This window comes from Varanus komodoensis, unplaced genomic scaffold (genome assembly GCF_004798865.1).
Source record: "Varanus komodoensis strain SLA01 unplaced genomic scaffold, ASM479886v1 scaffold94, whole genome shotgun sequence".
In the NCBI taxonomy this organism is placed as follows: domain Eukaryota; kingdom Metazoa; phylum Chordata; class Lepidosauria; order Squamata; family Varanidae; genus Varanus; species Varanus komodoensis.
Window position 1 is genome coordinate 110,984 of NW_025336646.1, and position 14,841 is coordinate 125,824.

At 44.2% G+C, this 14,841-nt stretch overlaps 1 protein-coding gene across 3 annotated transcripts; it reads right to left on the minus strand.

Annotated features, from left to right (window-relative positions):
* Nucleotides 1–14,227, minus strand: APTX (aprataxin). 3 transcript variants are annotated; one of them, XM_044418929.1, is made up of 9 exons: nucleotides 12,421–12,518; nucleotides 12,118–12,280; nucleotides 10,742–10,875; nucleotides 8,670–8,716; nucleotides 3,143–3,466; nucleotides 2,116–2,175; nucleotides 1,769–1,995; nucleotides 1,435–1,538; nucleotides 1–585 (listed from the first exon to the last, which is right to left on the minus strand). In XM_044418929.1, exons 2-9 carry the CDS (start codon nucleotides 12,168–12,170, stop codon nucleotides 431–433), a joined length of 1,104 nt encoding a protein of 367 aa, XP_044274864.1. In that variant the 5' UTR covers nucleotides 12,171–12,280; nucleotides 12,421–12,518; the 3' UTR covers nucleotides 1–430. The 3 variants fall into 3 exon arrangements, with proteins under 3 accessions (XP_044274864.1, XP_044274865.1, XP_044274863.1); XM_044418930.1 differs by lacking the exons at nucleotides 12,118–12,280; nucleotides 12,421–12,518 and adding an exon at nucleotides 14,175–14,227; XM_044418928.1 differs by lacking the exons at nucleotides 8,670–8,716; nucleotides 10,742–10,875; nucleotides 12,118–12,280 and having other exon boundaries at nucleotides 12,421–14,033.
* Nucleotides 14,228–14,841: the final 614 nt, after the last annotated feature.

Consider the following 14,841-nt stretch of genomic DNA (forward strand, 5'->3'; position numbering starts at 1 on the left):
TTTTGAATGCGTGCACCACTCAATTTTATTCCAACATCTCCATGTGCAACAGATGTAGTGTAACAAGGGAACGAAAAGAATATTTCCATGGGTGGCTTAAACCAGGCCTCACTTTGGCTCGTCAATCAGTTATAAGCAGCTTCGTCATCACGGGGCACACAGGCACGCCATGGCTGGGCACTGAACGGCACTGCACAACTCACTGTACAAGAGCTTCACTTACACACCACATGTCTCCTGTGTGTAACCACCATCCAAAGGTTTTTAAGAAATCAGCCATTTTTGCACACTGTCAGGTGTAATTTTAAACAGTCGCAAACATGTACAGCTACTAAGATAGCTTAGAGAAGTCAACATACCATAACTGAAGTTAACCCGATAATTAAAGAAATGGATTATTGCAAACACATTAGGGTACAGACTCTCCCATTCATTTTGGCCAATGCTCCTTAAGGTGTTCCTTTAATTGCGGGATCGTTGGTTGCTGCTGTTTGCACACATGACACCTGAGAGGCAGTTTCAAGAGCTGCGGGGTGCTCTTGTCTACACACACTCTTCCCTTCTTCTTCACCATCGCAATCACATCTGAGTAGGGAGGAGGAAGGGGAAGAGGCGTGAGGTATCTACAATTACAGGATCAGTGACTTTCATATTATTAAACTTATGCAACTTGTGCTGAAGGCTTAGCTGCCCAGACTTTATATGACTGCACAGAGGCAGAGTTCTGCTCCATGTTCATGGAAACCAAATAAGCAAATCCCTCTTATATTGGGCACATGCTTGGCAAAACTAGCTGCCACCAACAATAATGTCTGGGAATGATCACAGCTGCGGTCCAACATGTCTGGAGGACGTCTGACTAGGGAAGGCAGTGCTAGGGACACGAGGACCCTATGAATGTTAACCATCTTGCCTTCTCCCTTACAATCCCTGGAGCCTCCCCTGCCTTACCTTCCCATGGTCCTTTTTCCCCAGTGCAGCTGTGTTCTAGCACTGCAGCAAGACTGAGGAAATGAGGGCTGCGCGGACAGCTTGCGAGGCCAAGTTCAGCTCACCGGCATGACTCTTTTGATGTTAAAATGGACCAGTACCACTCCCCCCAGCTTTATATGTATGTGGTACAGATACAGGCGAGGCTGGCGAATCAATCCTGTATCAGTGGGGTTGCAGCATCAATGCTGGGCTTGATCGAAGCTGTTCGTGGTGCTGACCCCCCCCCCAATAGATTCAATGCTGTGGCATGTCATGGATAGTTCCTGCCAAGCTCCAAAAAAGAAAGCTGCAATGGATGAGGAGCTCCACTGTGTCATGCAGGACTCACCAGCATCCCTTGTGCCAGCTGGACCCTCAGTTCATGGAGGAAACCAAAAAGCATGAACACAAGTAGACACTTAAAGGTATGTGAATTTCTTTTTCAACAGCCTGAATTATTACCTTTGGAGTCAAGGAAGTATTCCGTTGTAAAAGAATTCCAGTGCTTCTTGGTTTTGAACCATTTTGAATCAAAATCCTGGCTGATCACATGAAGGTGTAAGTGGCTGAGAGCATAAAATGAAAAGAACAAGGCATGCCGGTGCGTTACTGGAGCAGACAGAACTCAAATTGCGAAAGGTGTACTCCCCGCAACAAGAGGTGTCAGCCAAAGGACGGCAGCATCTCTCTCCAGAGAGCACCTGTCACGTGCCAGCCTCAAGTGGACAGCTGCCCCGGGGAGCCCTGGGGTCCCACACATCATGGGCTGATTGTTCAGTGCACAGCCGTGCATTACCTCATGCTGGGAATGGCGTGGTAGCCCAACCTGAAGCGCAAACTGTCCTCCTCGGGGCACTGCTGGACCATCCTTTCTCCGACAGCATGCACATGTTCCAGCAGCTCAAGATGCTCCTGAGTTACTGCACTCAGTGAAGAGATGGACTCCCACGGCAACACTAACCAGTGATAACGAGCTTTGGGGTATTTATCCTTTATAACCACAACCCTGTCGTCCTTGTAGACCTAGCAAAGGGACAAAGAAATGTGTCTATGTTGCAGTCTCACATTGGTTCTACAGTCATGAAGCGAACAACTCTGCACTTGGCACGCCACCCTGACCCAAGGAAAGCATGAAATCTTTACCTGCATGTCTGGGTTTTGCATGGAAGCCTTCAGACCTAGAGCCCAGTATTCTAAACGCTCCTAAAGGACAAACAAGACCATCCACACATGGTTTTAGTCAAAGTCACATTGCAAGGAGAATTAAAATAACTGAAGACTTCGGGAGACATTTTGCAAGTACGCATAACTCCAATGGGTTTAGAGTTCCTGGGGGCAACTGTACTAGAAATGTAGCCCAGTCACCTGGACGCACTCTCAAAGTGTGTCTCCGGTTCTAGGAATAGAGGAACCTAAGCAGCAGGCTGATATTGGCCACACAGCTTGGCAGTGGCACAGAATTTAGGGACAGCCAGGGCAGAGTGACACTACAGAAGAATCAACATTACCAGAGGAATCCCGAAACTCCTCCTGCCGGCATAACCTGGAGTGGGCAGTTCCTCTTCTTTGCCATCAAAAGCTGTTCTGGAAGTTTGAGGGACTCTCTGGGGTGTGGGGAAGTCCCACGGCACGAGCAGAAGTCAGCTCGAGTTAGACTGGATCTCACCCTAGCCCCACTGAACAGTTTTGGCAGCCTCCAAAGAATCCTGGGCACTCTGTGGCAGCAGTACTGAGAACTCTCTGCTAAATATCTCTAGCTCCTTGCACAGCAAGCAAATTACTATTAAATCAATTTAACCCTGTAATGCAGATACGCTCCCAAAGTCATCTCACCTCCCACTGAGGGCAGGAGCTTCCAGGGAAGGCTTTTATTATGCGACTCTCCTGCCAGATCCACATAATTTCATGGAGGGAGTGGTTCCAGATGACACTGACTTCTATTTGTACCCCTCCCATATTCTCCCATCTGCTTCCATCTTTTTCTTCTTACCAGAAAAAATCCAGTATGGATGAAAAAATGGAGTTGCTACATAATAATGTCTTGTGCCTATTTGCGGGAGCAGCCTGCTTTCTGGAAGCACTCTTAGAGTCCGTGCTAAGAACACAGCTTGGCCTGCAGTATCCAGCCACCTCAGGTACAGTGCCAACTGGCACGTATGTATTGGCTCACCTTTTGGCCAGAAGAGCTTTCATACGATGAAACAGAACTACTGTCCTCATTCAGCTTGTAACATGTCGTACCGTCTTCTAGGTCCATTTTTACGCGTTTTCTTTGCTTGCTTCCCACATTGCTGCTCTCGGATCCATCCTGTGGCACTTTTCTACCTTTAGGTTCCGGTGCTTCCCGACTGCCACCTGCTCCCATCTCCTCTGAGAATTGCACCATGTATGGATACTGTTTATTGACAATATGCAGAACTTGTCCTGGCTTCAGTTTAATTTCCTGATCCTTGCCAATATCCACTAGATCAACACTAGTTGGGTTGACTCCTATCTTGGGAGCAAAAGAAAACACCGCATTGGCCTTAATCATTCTACCTAGACTGACATTTCCAGAAAAACAGCTGCCTGGAATGATGTGATATCATCAGCTATTTACTCAATCACAAAGCATAACATGTTAGCAACAGACCATAACTTGAATCAGAAGGAAACCAGTATAAGTCTCTTCTGTAATAAGAGTTCTGGCACATTCTCGGTATCAGTATGAAAGTTTAAAAATGAATATTTTGGTTTGGAACCTAAGAAAAATTAACTTCAGGAGATTTAGACAGAAGGTTTCCCATCCCCCTCTTTCTGTCAACTGGAGCTGCTGCTTTCAGGGGAAAAGGCCAATCATGCACAGCACTCCATAAGCTGCAAACCAGTACATTCCATATATACAACTCTACACCTGAATTACTAAGGATTACATCTGGCTTTTGCAAACTGGTGTCCTTCAGATGGCTTGAAATAGAGGTCCCATGTTCCCCAGATTCATTTGCCCATGCTGGCTGGGGATGGCGGTAGGGTACTAGGTTGGGGAGGCCTGGATTAGGGTCATCCCTGCATGCGCCCATCATCCCGGCGCACGGGCGGGGCGGGAAGAGACGGGTGCGATCATGGGCACACTGGGGGGGGGGGGGGGGAGGGGGCAAACGGGGGGGGGTGGGGGGGGGGGGGGGGGGGGATGGGGGTGGGGGGGGGGAGATGGCAGAGATTGCGGTTGCGCTCGTGCAGGAAAGACAGGCACAATCACGGGCACACTCATGCAGGAAAGATGGGCGCGATCTCGGCCATCTCCCCACTCCGGGGGCAGGGGGTGATGGCAGCGATCGTGGTCTCTACCCAATGCGGAGTTCGCGACCTGAGTCAAATTTTTTATGAAATTTTTATTCGCAACCCGATTTGGTCATAAACTGAGGCGTTCATGAGCCGAGGTACCACTGTATTTTCCTTCCTGAAGTTGGCTGCTTTTTCAATAAACTGCAGCAAGGAGGTTTGTGGCAGGGCAACGAATGGGCAAAAAAGGAAGGGAGGTCATCTACAGTGGCCCTGACACTAACAAGGCTAGCTCCTGATCTTGGAAAACAGCACCCTCCTTCTTACTGGCTTTGAGTTTCTGAGTTTACAACAATGTTATACATTCATACTATTGACTTGGTCTATCTGCCTTGACTTCCCTGAAAGAATTCTGGGAACTGTGGTTTTATTCAAGGTACTCAGAATGTTTATGTATAACAGGATTCTAGGTATGTCTGCTCAGAATTAAGACCCACTGACTTCCAAGAACATTATTCCCGAGTAATACTATACAGTGTTGCAGGATAAAACACACAAATTTAAAATAGGACACAGAAAATGCATTCAGCTTGTTCGAAGTCTGAGGTCTTTAAAAATCCTAAGTCTAGGAGGGACCAATCAAGTATCATGTTGAATTAGAAAACTATAAAAGTTATGGGTGTTTGTAAATTTTTAATGCTTTGTGAACCATTTCAGAGAGCTGCTGGCTATTGAACAGTATATAAATATTTTAAATAAATAGTATTCCCTGATCTGCCTTTTGACCTTTGTCTTGCCAGAATTAAGCTTCACATAGTATCACTCACTGGTTTAGAACTATACAGCTTCCTTGAATTTCAGCAGAAATGAGAGAGAGAGAGAAAGAGAGAGAGAGAGAGAGATTGGTGTAACCAGTAGGCCAACAACCCGGCAACACCAATCCTCCAATCTCACCCCATGGTTTCAACTGTATGTTGAATACCACAGGGGGAAAAGGTGCAGCTCTGGAGGACACCATAGGGTGGCTGCCGTGTCATGCAGCAGGAATCTCCAGGCGCCACCTTCTGATACCGGAGCCAGACAATCTGTTCCAGGTGCAGTGCACATGGTTTTGTGCTTAGGAATAGCCTGGTATCAGGTTGGTATCAGGAGGTGAAAAAGGCAATCAGCAACTCAAGAACCTAGCATCCTCAATGAATGGAGTGTGCCTATATGATACACTCATTTATCTATAATAGGCTTATGCATGTGTGAATGAGCGTAACTGCAAAATAAGAAGTAAAACTATCAATAAGAAGTATAGCTGAAAATGAACATTTCCTTTTGGGGCACATTATGGGATCAGCTGAAATCTTCTGCTCATGAAGAAGTCAGTTTCTCAGTGTGGCCCTACTAAACCATTTGATTTGTTGACCCACTTCACATGACCCACTGAGCGAACTGTAGGCTGTTCAATCCATGATGAACCATAGTGTGTAATGGAAGAAATTCTGAATTCTTAAGCATTACCATGTTGTGCAAACCCTGAGGATTACTTGAGAGTTAAACAACCCTCATATGACCATTGATTTGTTGTAGTATTATACGAGGGTTGTTTAACCCTCAAATAACCCTCAGTGGCTGGGTTTGCAAAAAACAACAACCCCCACACTAAGGTTGAATATTGAAAATGTTGCCCAGCATACACCCTAGTTCATCATAGGTTAAACAATCCCTGATGAGAGAGGCATGTAATGCAAACCAAGCCATTGAATATGCTCAAAAAGAGCTCTTGAAAACGAGAGAGAGAGAGAGAGAGAGAGCGCGCGCGCGCGCGCATTTTTCCCAAGGGCCAATTGAAACTGAGGGCCATGTTCCATACAGGAGGGAGTGTGGCTTAATTGGATTGGAAAAACCAGACAAATGTTCTGAGACCACAGCCCAGCCCTGTATGAGCTGCTGGCTCTGAGACCAAGGGAGATGGTCAATAGGCATGAATAAGGCAGGAAGCATCTACTGGATGGTCTTGAGGAAATACAAACTTTTTAAAGCCAGTTTGAACATTCAGGGAAAAGCCCCAATTAATGAGATTCTCTGCTGTAAAACTATTCTTTTGTCGAACTGGTACTGAAACTTCAGACTCCCTGTAATGGATAACTGTGAGTTAGATAACTCATCATCAGTTATGGCTGGCACAGGAGCAAAGGTAACTGCCTCTTGCTACTTCTGCTTTGCAGCCAGTTTTGTTCAAACTCAAACCATGATTTATTGTTGGATTAAAATTCTTGGTAGTTTGTCTCACAATCATCTGGAGTTCCAGGTTTACATGTTGGGCTTTCCTGACTTGTTTATATAAGCCTAGTAAAAGTGATGAGGACATTTACTCACTCTAGTGCAGCCCACCAATTCATGGGTTAAACTATATTTAAGGTATTTCTATACTGTTCGATTAGAGGAGCTCTCAGAAAGGTATACAGAAGATACTTTAAAATATAAAATAACAATCAATTCAATAACAAAACTAAAACAATCTTATCTAAGAGCAATTTTGTCTGTGAACAACCACATAATAATAACTTTTATAGGCTATGATAAAACTACAGTGGTACCTTGGCTCATGAACTTAATCTGTTCCAGGACTCTGGTCATGACCCAAATTGGTTGTGAGCCAAGTTATATTTCCCTGTAAGGTTCAATGTAAATAAGGTTAATCCGTTCTGTAACCATTTTTTAAAATCAGAAAAATGTGAAGCAAAGTGACAAAGAACAACAAAGGTCGCGGCCGTCCCCCCCCCCCCCCAGCACAAGCGCGGCCATCTCCCTGCCCCCCCTCCAGCATGACCGCGATGGTGCCCGTCTTCCCTGCACGCGCCTGTCATCCTGGCGCACTCGGGGAGGGGGGAGTCAGACGTGAATGCAAGCACGCTGGCGGGGAGGAGACGGGCACGAATGGGGCGCGCTGGTGGGGGGAAGAGACGGGTGCAAACGTGGGCATGCTGAGTGGGGGAGATGGCCGAGATCACAGTTGCGCTCCTGCAGGAAAGACAGGTGCAATCACAGGCCGCTCCTGCAGGAAAGACGGCACGATCTTGGCCATCTCCCCACTTGCGGGGGGGGGGGGGAGATGGCTGCGATCGCGGTAGCCACCCAATGCGGAGTTTGTGACCTGAGTCAAAATTTTTATGAAATGTTTGTTCGCGACCCGATTTGGTTGTGAACTGAGGCGTTTGTGAGCCGAGGTACCACGGTTTGCTTCTCAAACCACTCCACAACCTTCACAAAGTGCCATGGTTTCTGAGCAGCTTGTTCATCACCCCAACAAGACACCCCTCTGGGTTCAGATGATGTTCAGATAATTACCCACAGGGGTAATTAATTATGTAATTCAGGCTGGCACATGCAGGGTGCTTGACAAGTCACTATGGCTTACTGAACACTCTTGTGCTGTGCAAACTGCTTACTATCTGGGGAACAAAACTGCTACATACAGTCGTCCTTTCCATAGTCAGTGATCTGGCTGACATTACATGACAACCCACCATGGGAAACCTGCCTGGCGGGTTGGGAAAGGCTAAACAGCTGCTTGGCAAGAGCAGCAAAATCTCCTGCTGCTCAGCTTTTCAATCTCATCAGTGACTGCCCTTCCACCAGGGCTGAAAAGACACTCTGGAAAGACCACTGCTTGTTCCTTGGCTAAAAAATAAAACCTTCACAAATATACCCCTGAAAACTGCACATTATTATTTTGTTGGTCTTTTGCAGGTACAGAAGTGTGCCCTTCTAGTAAGGTAAAACTACATATAGGCTAATTTGCATACAATTGCCAGAGATCAAATGCTTGATTTGCATCAGGAAAGGGCAAAAATTTTTAGAAAGAAGGTGTATCAAGAAGGAGGTGAGGACATTATCACCATTTACTGGATCAACATAAAATGGGAACAACTTGATGACACATAACAACAATTATATTTATTATTTATTTTATTTAAAACATTTCTATGCCACCCCCATCGCAACAAAGCCTTGGGGTGGCTCACACATTATAACACTTCTACCAGGCAGAAAAGTTGAATAGCAAGAAAAAAAATCTACTTTAGGCTTGTGCCTCTTAAGGAGTTTAGACAAAGGAACTGCCTTCCAATGAAAACATGGTATGCTTTGAATAATACTTGTGAAATCTTTTTTTGTTAATGATTAAGCCCTGCCAAAAAAAAATGGGCTTGTTTTTCTCTTTCTTTTGCAGTATAAATGGAAGCATTAAGAAATGTCATGTTCAACAAGATGTGATGTACTGGAGATCAAGGACATCATGTGGAATACATACAATGCATTTCAAATCACAGTACCAAAGGCTGGTTACTGCAGGATGCAAGTACTTTATCCTTCTATAAATGTTCAAACTTTATAAAGTGCTAGGAAAGCACTCAGGAATGCTACATAGAGAGGAAAGGACCTACCTGTTTAACTGTGACATAACCTTTGTTGCAGTCTGCTTTTAGCTGCACTGAAAATAAAAGTGACAAAACAATATTAAGTCCATACCCAGGAATGTTGTAAAGGGAGGAAAGCTATAGAATCATAGAACAGTTAAGTTGCAAGGGGCTTATAAGGGGCCATCAAGTCCAGCTCCCTGTTCAAAGCAGGACCCCAGCTTAAAGCAACCCTGACAGATGGCTGTCCAGCTGTATCTAGAATGCCTCCAGGGTAGAGGCCTCCACCACCACCCTGGGTCATTGGTCCCATTGCTATACTGCTCTAACAATGAGGACATTCTTCCTGATATCTAGTCAGAATCTATCTTCCCATAACCTGAGCCTGTTATTCTGTGTCCTGCACTCTGGGGTGATGGAGAAGAAATCCTGGCCCTCCTCAAGTATTTCAAGTATTTACAAAGTGCTATCCTCAGTCTCGGAAGACATCTCCCCTCAGTCTTCTCTTTTCCAGGATAAACATGCCCAGTTCTTTCAGACTCTCTGCCAAACATGCCCAGTCTCCTGATCATCTTTTCTGCCCTCCTCTGAGCTTTTTCCAGTTTGTCTGCATCTTTCTTGAACTGCGGTGCCCAGAACTGGACACAGTACTCAAGAGGGGGCCTAACAGAAGGAAACTAGTACATCACATGATTTGGAAGCTATACTCCTATGAATATAGCCTAATACCATTAGAGGGATTTGTTGTTGTTTTGCAGCCACATCACATTGTTGACTCTTATTCAACCTATAATCTATGACAATTCCAAGCTCCTTCTCACTTGTTACCCATTTTGTAACGGTGCATTTGCTTCCCTTCTCCTAGGTGTGGAACTTGGCATACTAGAATGCATGGAGTGGAGACAGAATTGGTCAGTTCAAATGAGTTGATACAACTGAACTTAACTAAGTTAGATAGTTAACTAACTAAATCAGAAAGTAAGGGTCTCCTTTTCACCAATTTATTTTAAGCCAGGAAAATCAAATTCATCTTGCCAAGCTAGAAAATAAATGTGGCCCAGCAACTTTAATGGAATCATAGACACAGGGAGCAAAATTATGGTTACAGTTCAACATCTGACCCTATTTGCCAAGAACCATTATTTTATTCCATTGCCTGGTTTCAGTACTCCTCCTTAGGCTCTTACACATATGGAAAGGAATACACAACATGAATAGTGAATGATAGTGAACTTAATAGATATTACACTTGCTTGCTCTTCATTTTTCAAATCATTATGACCAGTTTACTAGCACATCTTATTTCAGAAGACAATACAAAACATCTTACTGCAGAATATAAAGGAATATAATGCACCACAAATATAGAGTAGGGGGATATGGGGAACCAATGAATCTAGGGCTGGGCTGGGGCAAATGGAGGGGGGTCCTCCAAAAGTTATTGGTCTTCAACTCCCATAATTCCCAGGCAGTATGACCAGTGTCAAAGATTATGGGAACTGTCATTCAACAACATTCAGAGAACTACCTCTTTCGCAGCCCTGCTCTAGATGCTTGGGTTCCCCCTGCCTCCTTATCAGTTGCCGAAGGGCCCTCCATATTATTTTATAATCTGCAGCAACTTGTCTTGTACCAGTTTCTGAAATCCTACTCTAGAGAACACTTATATTGCACAAGTGTCTCTACATTCATCTGTGAAAAGCTGGAAAGCATGATATATTACTTAGCATTTATACAGCATTTCCAAGTCCCACATGCATCATCCAGAGGTATGCTGGAGAGGAAGGGAGTTGTGATACAACACATCTGGGAGACACCAGTTTGGGGAAGGTTAGGAATGGCCTGCCTAAGGTCATCAGGTGAGTCTGCGATCCAGAGTGTTCCCAATCTGAGGCTCAGACTTGGATTTACTATGTCGTATCACCTACCCTGGCAAACTAATTAGCATCAAAACACCTATGCCACTATGCCCAAAAAAAAGAATCCAAGTCAACTTATAGTGCAGTCCTAAACATATATACTCAAAACTAAGGACTCTTACATTTAATGGGACCTTTTCCCTAGCAAGCTTCAGTCTGCAACCTTAATTGCTACATTACCTTGATTTCGTGAACACTTCTTGTCTGTTATCTCTGTTTCAGGGCTTCGCCCTATCACCACCATTTCTAAGTGTGGCAGTTTAATTCGCTGACAGGGTCTGTCTTTTCTTACTAGCCAGCACATCAGCATTGTGCTTTGGGTGGGAAGAAAGAAAAGGAAATACTCAATTTTACTAAGAATAGATTCAGCTAAGGAGAATAACCCACAGGTTATACAGAAAATCCTCTATTTTATTCCAGAACACTGATTGAATGTGGGTATTAGAATAATCATTGGAATTCACCAGAAAAAGGAAGAACACAAGTACTTCTTAACAGCATTAAAATACAGAACAAAGCCTAGCAAGCTTAATTTTTTTACTAGAAATATTCACACTGGAACTTTGGTAAGACTTAATTGCATGTGAATTGCAAGGATCTGTAAAATAAAACTGTACAATTCTGTATCCTTAAGAGAACATGAAACAGGCTTTTTACTAAACAAATAAGAAACATTAATTTATATAAAAGTGTTATGCACTTGCATTTAACCCATAGAAAAATCTACTTAGTGTCTATTACTTTAAGATCTTTGTTTAGCCCCAGCTTTGAAATATGCCAATACTTTTCAACAAGCAGCCCACAAATAAGTAATGGTCTCCAGCAAGAGAACTAGTTGCTCATGAACAGGAGGAATGTATTTCATTACCTTTCTCTAGTAGGAGAAGTTTGAGAATCTACTTCTTTAGAAATGGACGTGTGACTACCAGCATTTCACATGCCCATTTTGTCACTGGCTGAGTTGTGTATGCACTCAGGTTAAGTGTTTCTTAAATGGAACTATTCATATGAAGGTAGCTTTGAGGAGAGAAGCTAAGCTACTGAATTCGGGCTGCTGACACAAATTAATTTACTAGAGAGTAAACCATATTGAACTCAGTGGAAATTCTGAGTTAAAATGCTTAAGGAAAAATGTGGAATACACTTTATTAAGATGATCCTACCTGGAGGAATCCAACAGGTAGCTTATCAAACATTGATTACAAAACACAGACAGTTTTGATTTTAGACATGGGAAATTCAGGGAGCTATTTTAGATCCACCTGTAAAAAGTTCAATGAATTAATTTTAACCAAGACTTGACTCAGACAGTGGACCCGTTTCAAAGGCAGCGCACAAAAATGTGAATTACAGTGGTACCTCGATTCACGAACTTAATCTGTTCCACGATCCTGGTCGCAACCCGAATTGGTCACGAGCCAAGTCAAATTTCTCCATAAGGTTCAATGTAAATAAGGTTAATCTGTTCAGTAAATATTTTTTTAATCACAAAAATTCAAAACAAAGTAACAAAGAACAAGAAAGTAACAAAGTACAGTACAGTAGAGAACACTAACCTAGGTGGGGGGGAGGTTATTGTTTGGAGGAGAGTCCCCCACCATAAGGACATCAGAGAGATCTCTGTCAGGGGTTTCCTCTCTTCTTTGTCTCTTAGCTGCAGGGTCAATTTTGGTGAAAAATCTGTCTATAGTCACTTGTTTTTTCCTGTGCTGCATAACCCTACGGAAATGAGAGACCACGGTATCATTCATCAGATTCAACACTCTGTTCGTTACAGTTATGTTGGGGTGGTGCTTCTCAAAGAAATCCTGGCACTCATTCCATTTTTTCATAATGGATTGTACCACATCACTGCTAACCTCCTCCCTGTCTTCCTCTTCCTCAGCGGAATCCTCCTCAGCAAGTGCCTTCTGCTGCTCACTCTGGAGTTCAGCAAGTTCTTCCGTCGTCAGCTCCTCCTTATGGTCCTCAACAAGCTCCTCTATGTCTGCACCATTGACGTCCAGACCCATACTCTTGCCCAGGGACAGAATCTCCTCCACTTCTGCAGCAGCCTTGTTAGAACTGGAAGGCGCACCATGTCTTATCACACGGAGGATGCCACTTCTCTTGCGGAAATTATCAAACCACCCTCTACTGGCTTTAAATTCAACACTTGCTGCACTTGTAGAGGGATTTTTTTGCAGTAAATCACTGTGCAATTTCCTGGCTTTTTCACAGATCATCGCTTCAGTAACGCTAACCCCTGCAAGCTGTTTCTCATTCAACCACAATAACAAAAGTTTTTCCACCTCTTCCAGCACTTGAGTCCTCTGCTTGCTAAACAGCGTTACTCCTTTTGCCACATCAGCTCCTTTGATGGCATCTTTACTCTTTAAAATAGTCGAGATCGTTGACTTCGCCATCTTGTACTCAGAGGCCAGATCAGTCACACGAATACCACGCTCATGCTTTTCTACAATTTCCTTCTTCAATTCAATGGTTATTTTCTTTGAAACCTTCTTCTTACCATTCTTACTCTGCACGTTCTTGTCACCTTCATTACTGCTCTGCACATCCTGGTCACCTTCATTACTGCTCTGCACATACTTTTTGCCACCATGCTTGCTCTGCACTTTCTCTGAATCCATTATTCAATAAGCTTCACAGCAAATGACCACAGGTTTGTCTGTGACTGCGAGCGGGGAAGATGACCGCGATCGCGGTCGTGCTCGGAAGATGGCCACAACTGCGATCGTGTTTGTGCGGGAACAGGGCCGCGATCGTGGTCGTCACCTGATGCGAAGTTCACAAACTGAGGCAAAATTTTTCCGAAATTTCGGTTCGCGACCCGATTTGGTCATGAACTGAAGCATTCGTGAGCAGAGGTACCACTCTATAAGAAGAGAGTGAATATGAGTAGGGGCAGTGTTTAGTTCTTTCCCCACTAAAAAAACACTGGCAGGCTTTGTGATCTGGAGAAAAAGATAAGGCTGAACTTGGTTGTCAGATCCTTCTTTGTAATCCCTATATATTGTATTCAGTTCAAAAATGTAGGTACAATTTGAATAACAAGTAAGAGTTGACTGAACACAAATGGCTTTCTGGATTAGTCATCTGCAGTCAGCAGGTATGGAGTGGTCCAAAGATAACTGCCTAAGGGAAGGCAAAGCTCCTTTTAAATATCCACACTGCAAATTCGACAGTGGGTTGCACACAAGCTGAACTGTGAATGTGCAGCTGCTTATAAGAAGAACCAGTTCTGGAAGTACAGATATATTGTTTGGAGCAGTGCTTTTGGAATGGGACTTCATTTATATCCCACTTCTTTATTCAGGGCATAGATTTTTGCTTCTCACAGCCTGATCTTGTATATGATTACCCAGAAGTAACTTGCACTGTGCTCCATGCACAAAGGATTGCAGTCTGAAAGGAATAAGGAAATTAAAAATTAAGGAAGCTCCCAGCTAGACTTGGAACCTGGCCCTTTGTTCAGAAATCTGCCTTTGCTTGCGTGTACAGAGGAACTTCCTAAAAACATGGGGCTGAAGAAACTGCAATAAAAACACACTGGCCGTGTGACCCTCCCCGCCACAGCGTCCGCCGCCCCCTACTTGTCCGCACCCCTCCTCACCTCCTTCCTGTCGCCACACTGCGCTCGCCCGTTTCCGCTCCCCTCCGCGCGCCCCCCTCGCCCCGCCTCGCGACAGCTTCCGTAGCCAATGGCGCCTCCCTTGCCGCCCCGGGACCAATCAAATGTGCTCCGTTGACAGTGCGCGACCACCGCGCGCCGGTTGCGACGCGGTGCCAGCTTTCGCTCGTGCTCGCTCTGGCTGGCGCTTGCTCCTGGGGGCAGGGGTAGCGATTCAAACCACGAATGCTACCTAGGTATTGCGTAAGTTAGATCGCATAAGGACCCTTCTTTTTATATTTTCTCAGGTTGTTCAATGTAAAATGTTTAGTACAAACGTTAAAAATTGGAGCAAGTGTGCTAGATTTATTTTAGACAGCCATCCTCGTAATCTCAGTTTTATGTGTAGTTAAGAAACAAGCAAACACATGTGAATTCGAAAGTTCACAAGCCTCCAATTTACATTTAGATTGTACAATATGGAATACAATACAATGTATATTACAAAACATGCTATCATTAATAGCACTATCCTGTAATGGCTACTCATAAACAAGCAACTTTGAATTAAACGGGGCTTGGATCGAAGCCTAAGAAGGTGATTCTTTGCTCACTTATATGGGAACAGAGGTACATATATCTAAGTAAACATGCTTAGGATGGGGCTAAA

Bases quoted from the DNA above. Each gene is read 5' to 3' on its own strand.
- APTX (XM_044418928.1), bottom strand. From the start codon at position 13,191: ATGGATTCAGAGAAAGTGCAGAGCAAGCATGGTGGCAAAAAGTATGTG. The intron at 1,996-2,115 runs GTAAAGATTTCA...TCCCTTTGCTAG, and splicing joins TGCAAAACCCAGACATGCAG to GTCTACAAGGACGACAGGGT. The intron at 586-1,434 runs GTAATAATTCAG...CTCCCTACTCAG, and splicing joins ATACTTCCTTGACTCCAAAG to ATGTGATTGCGATGGTGAAG.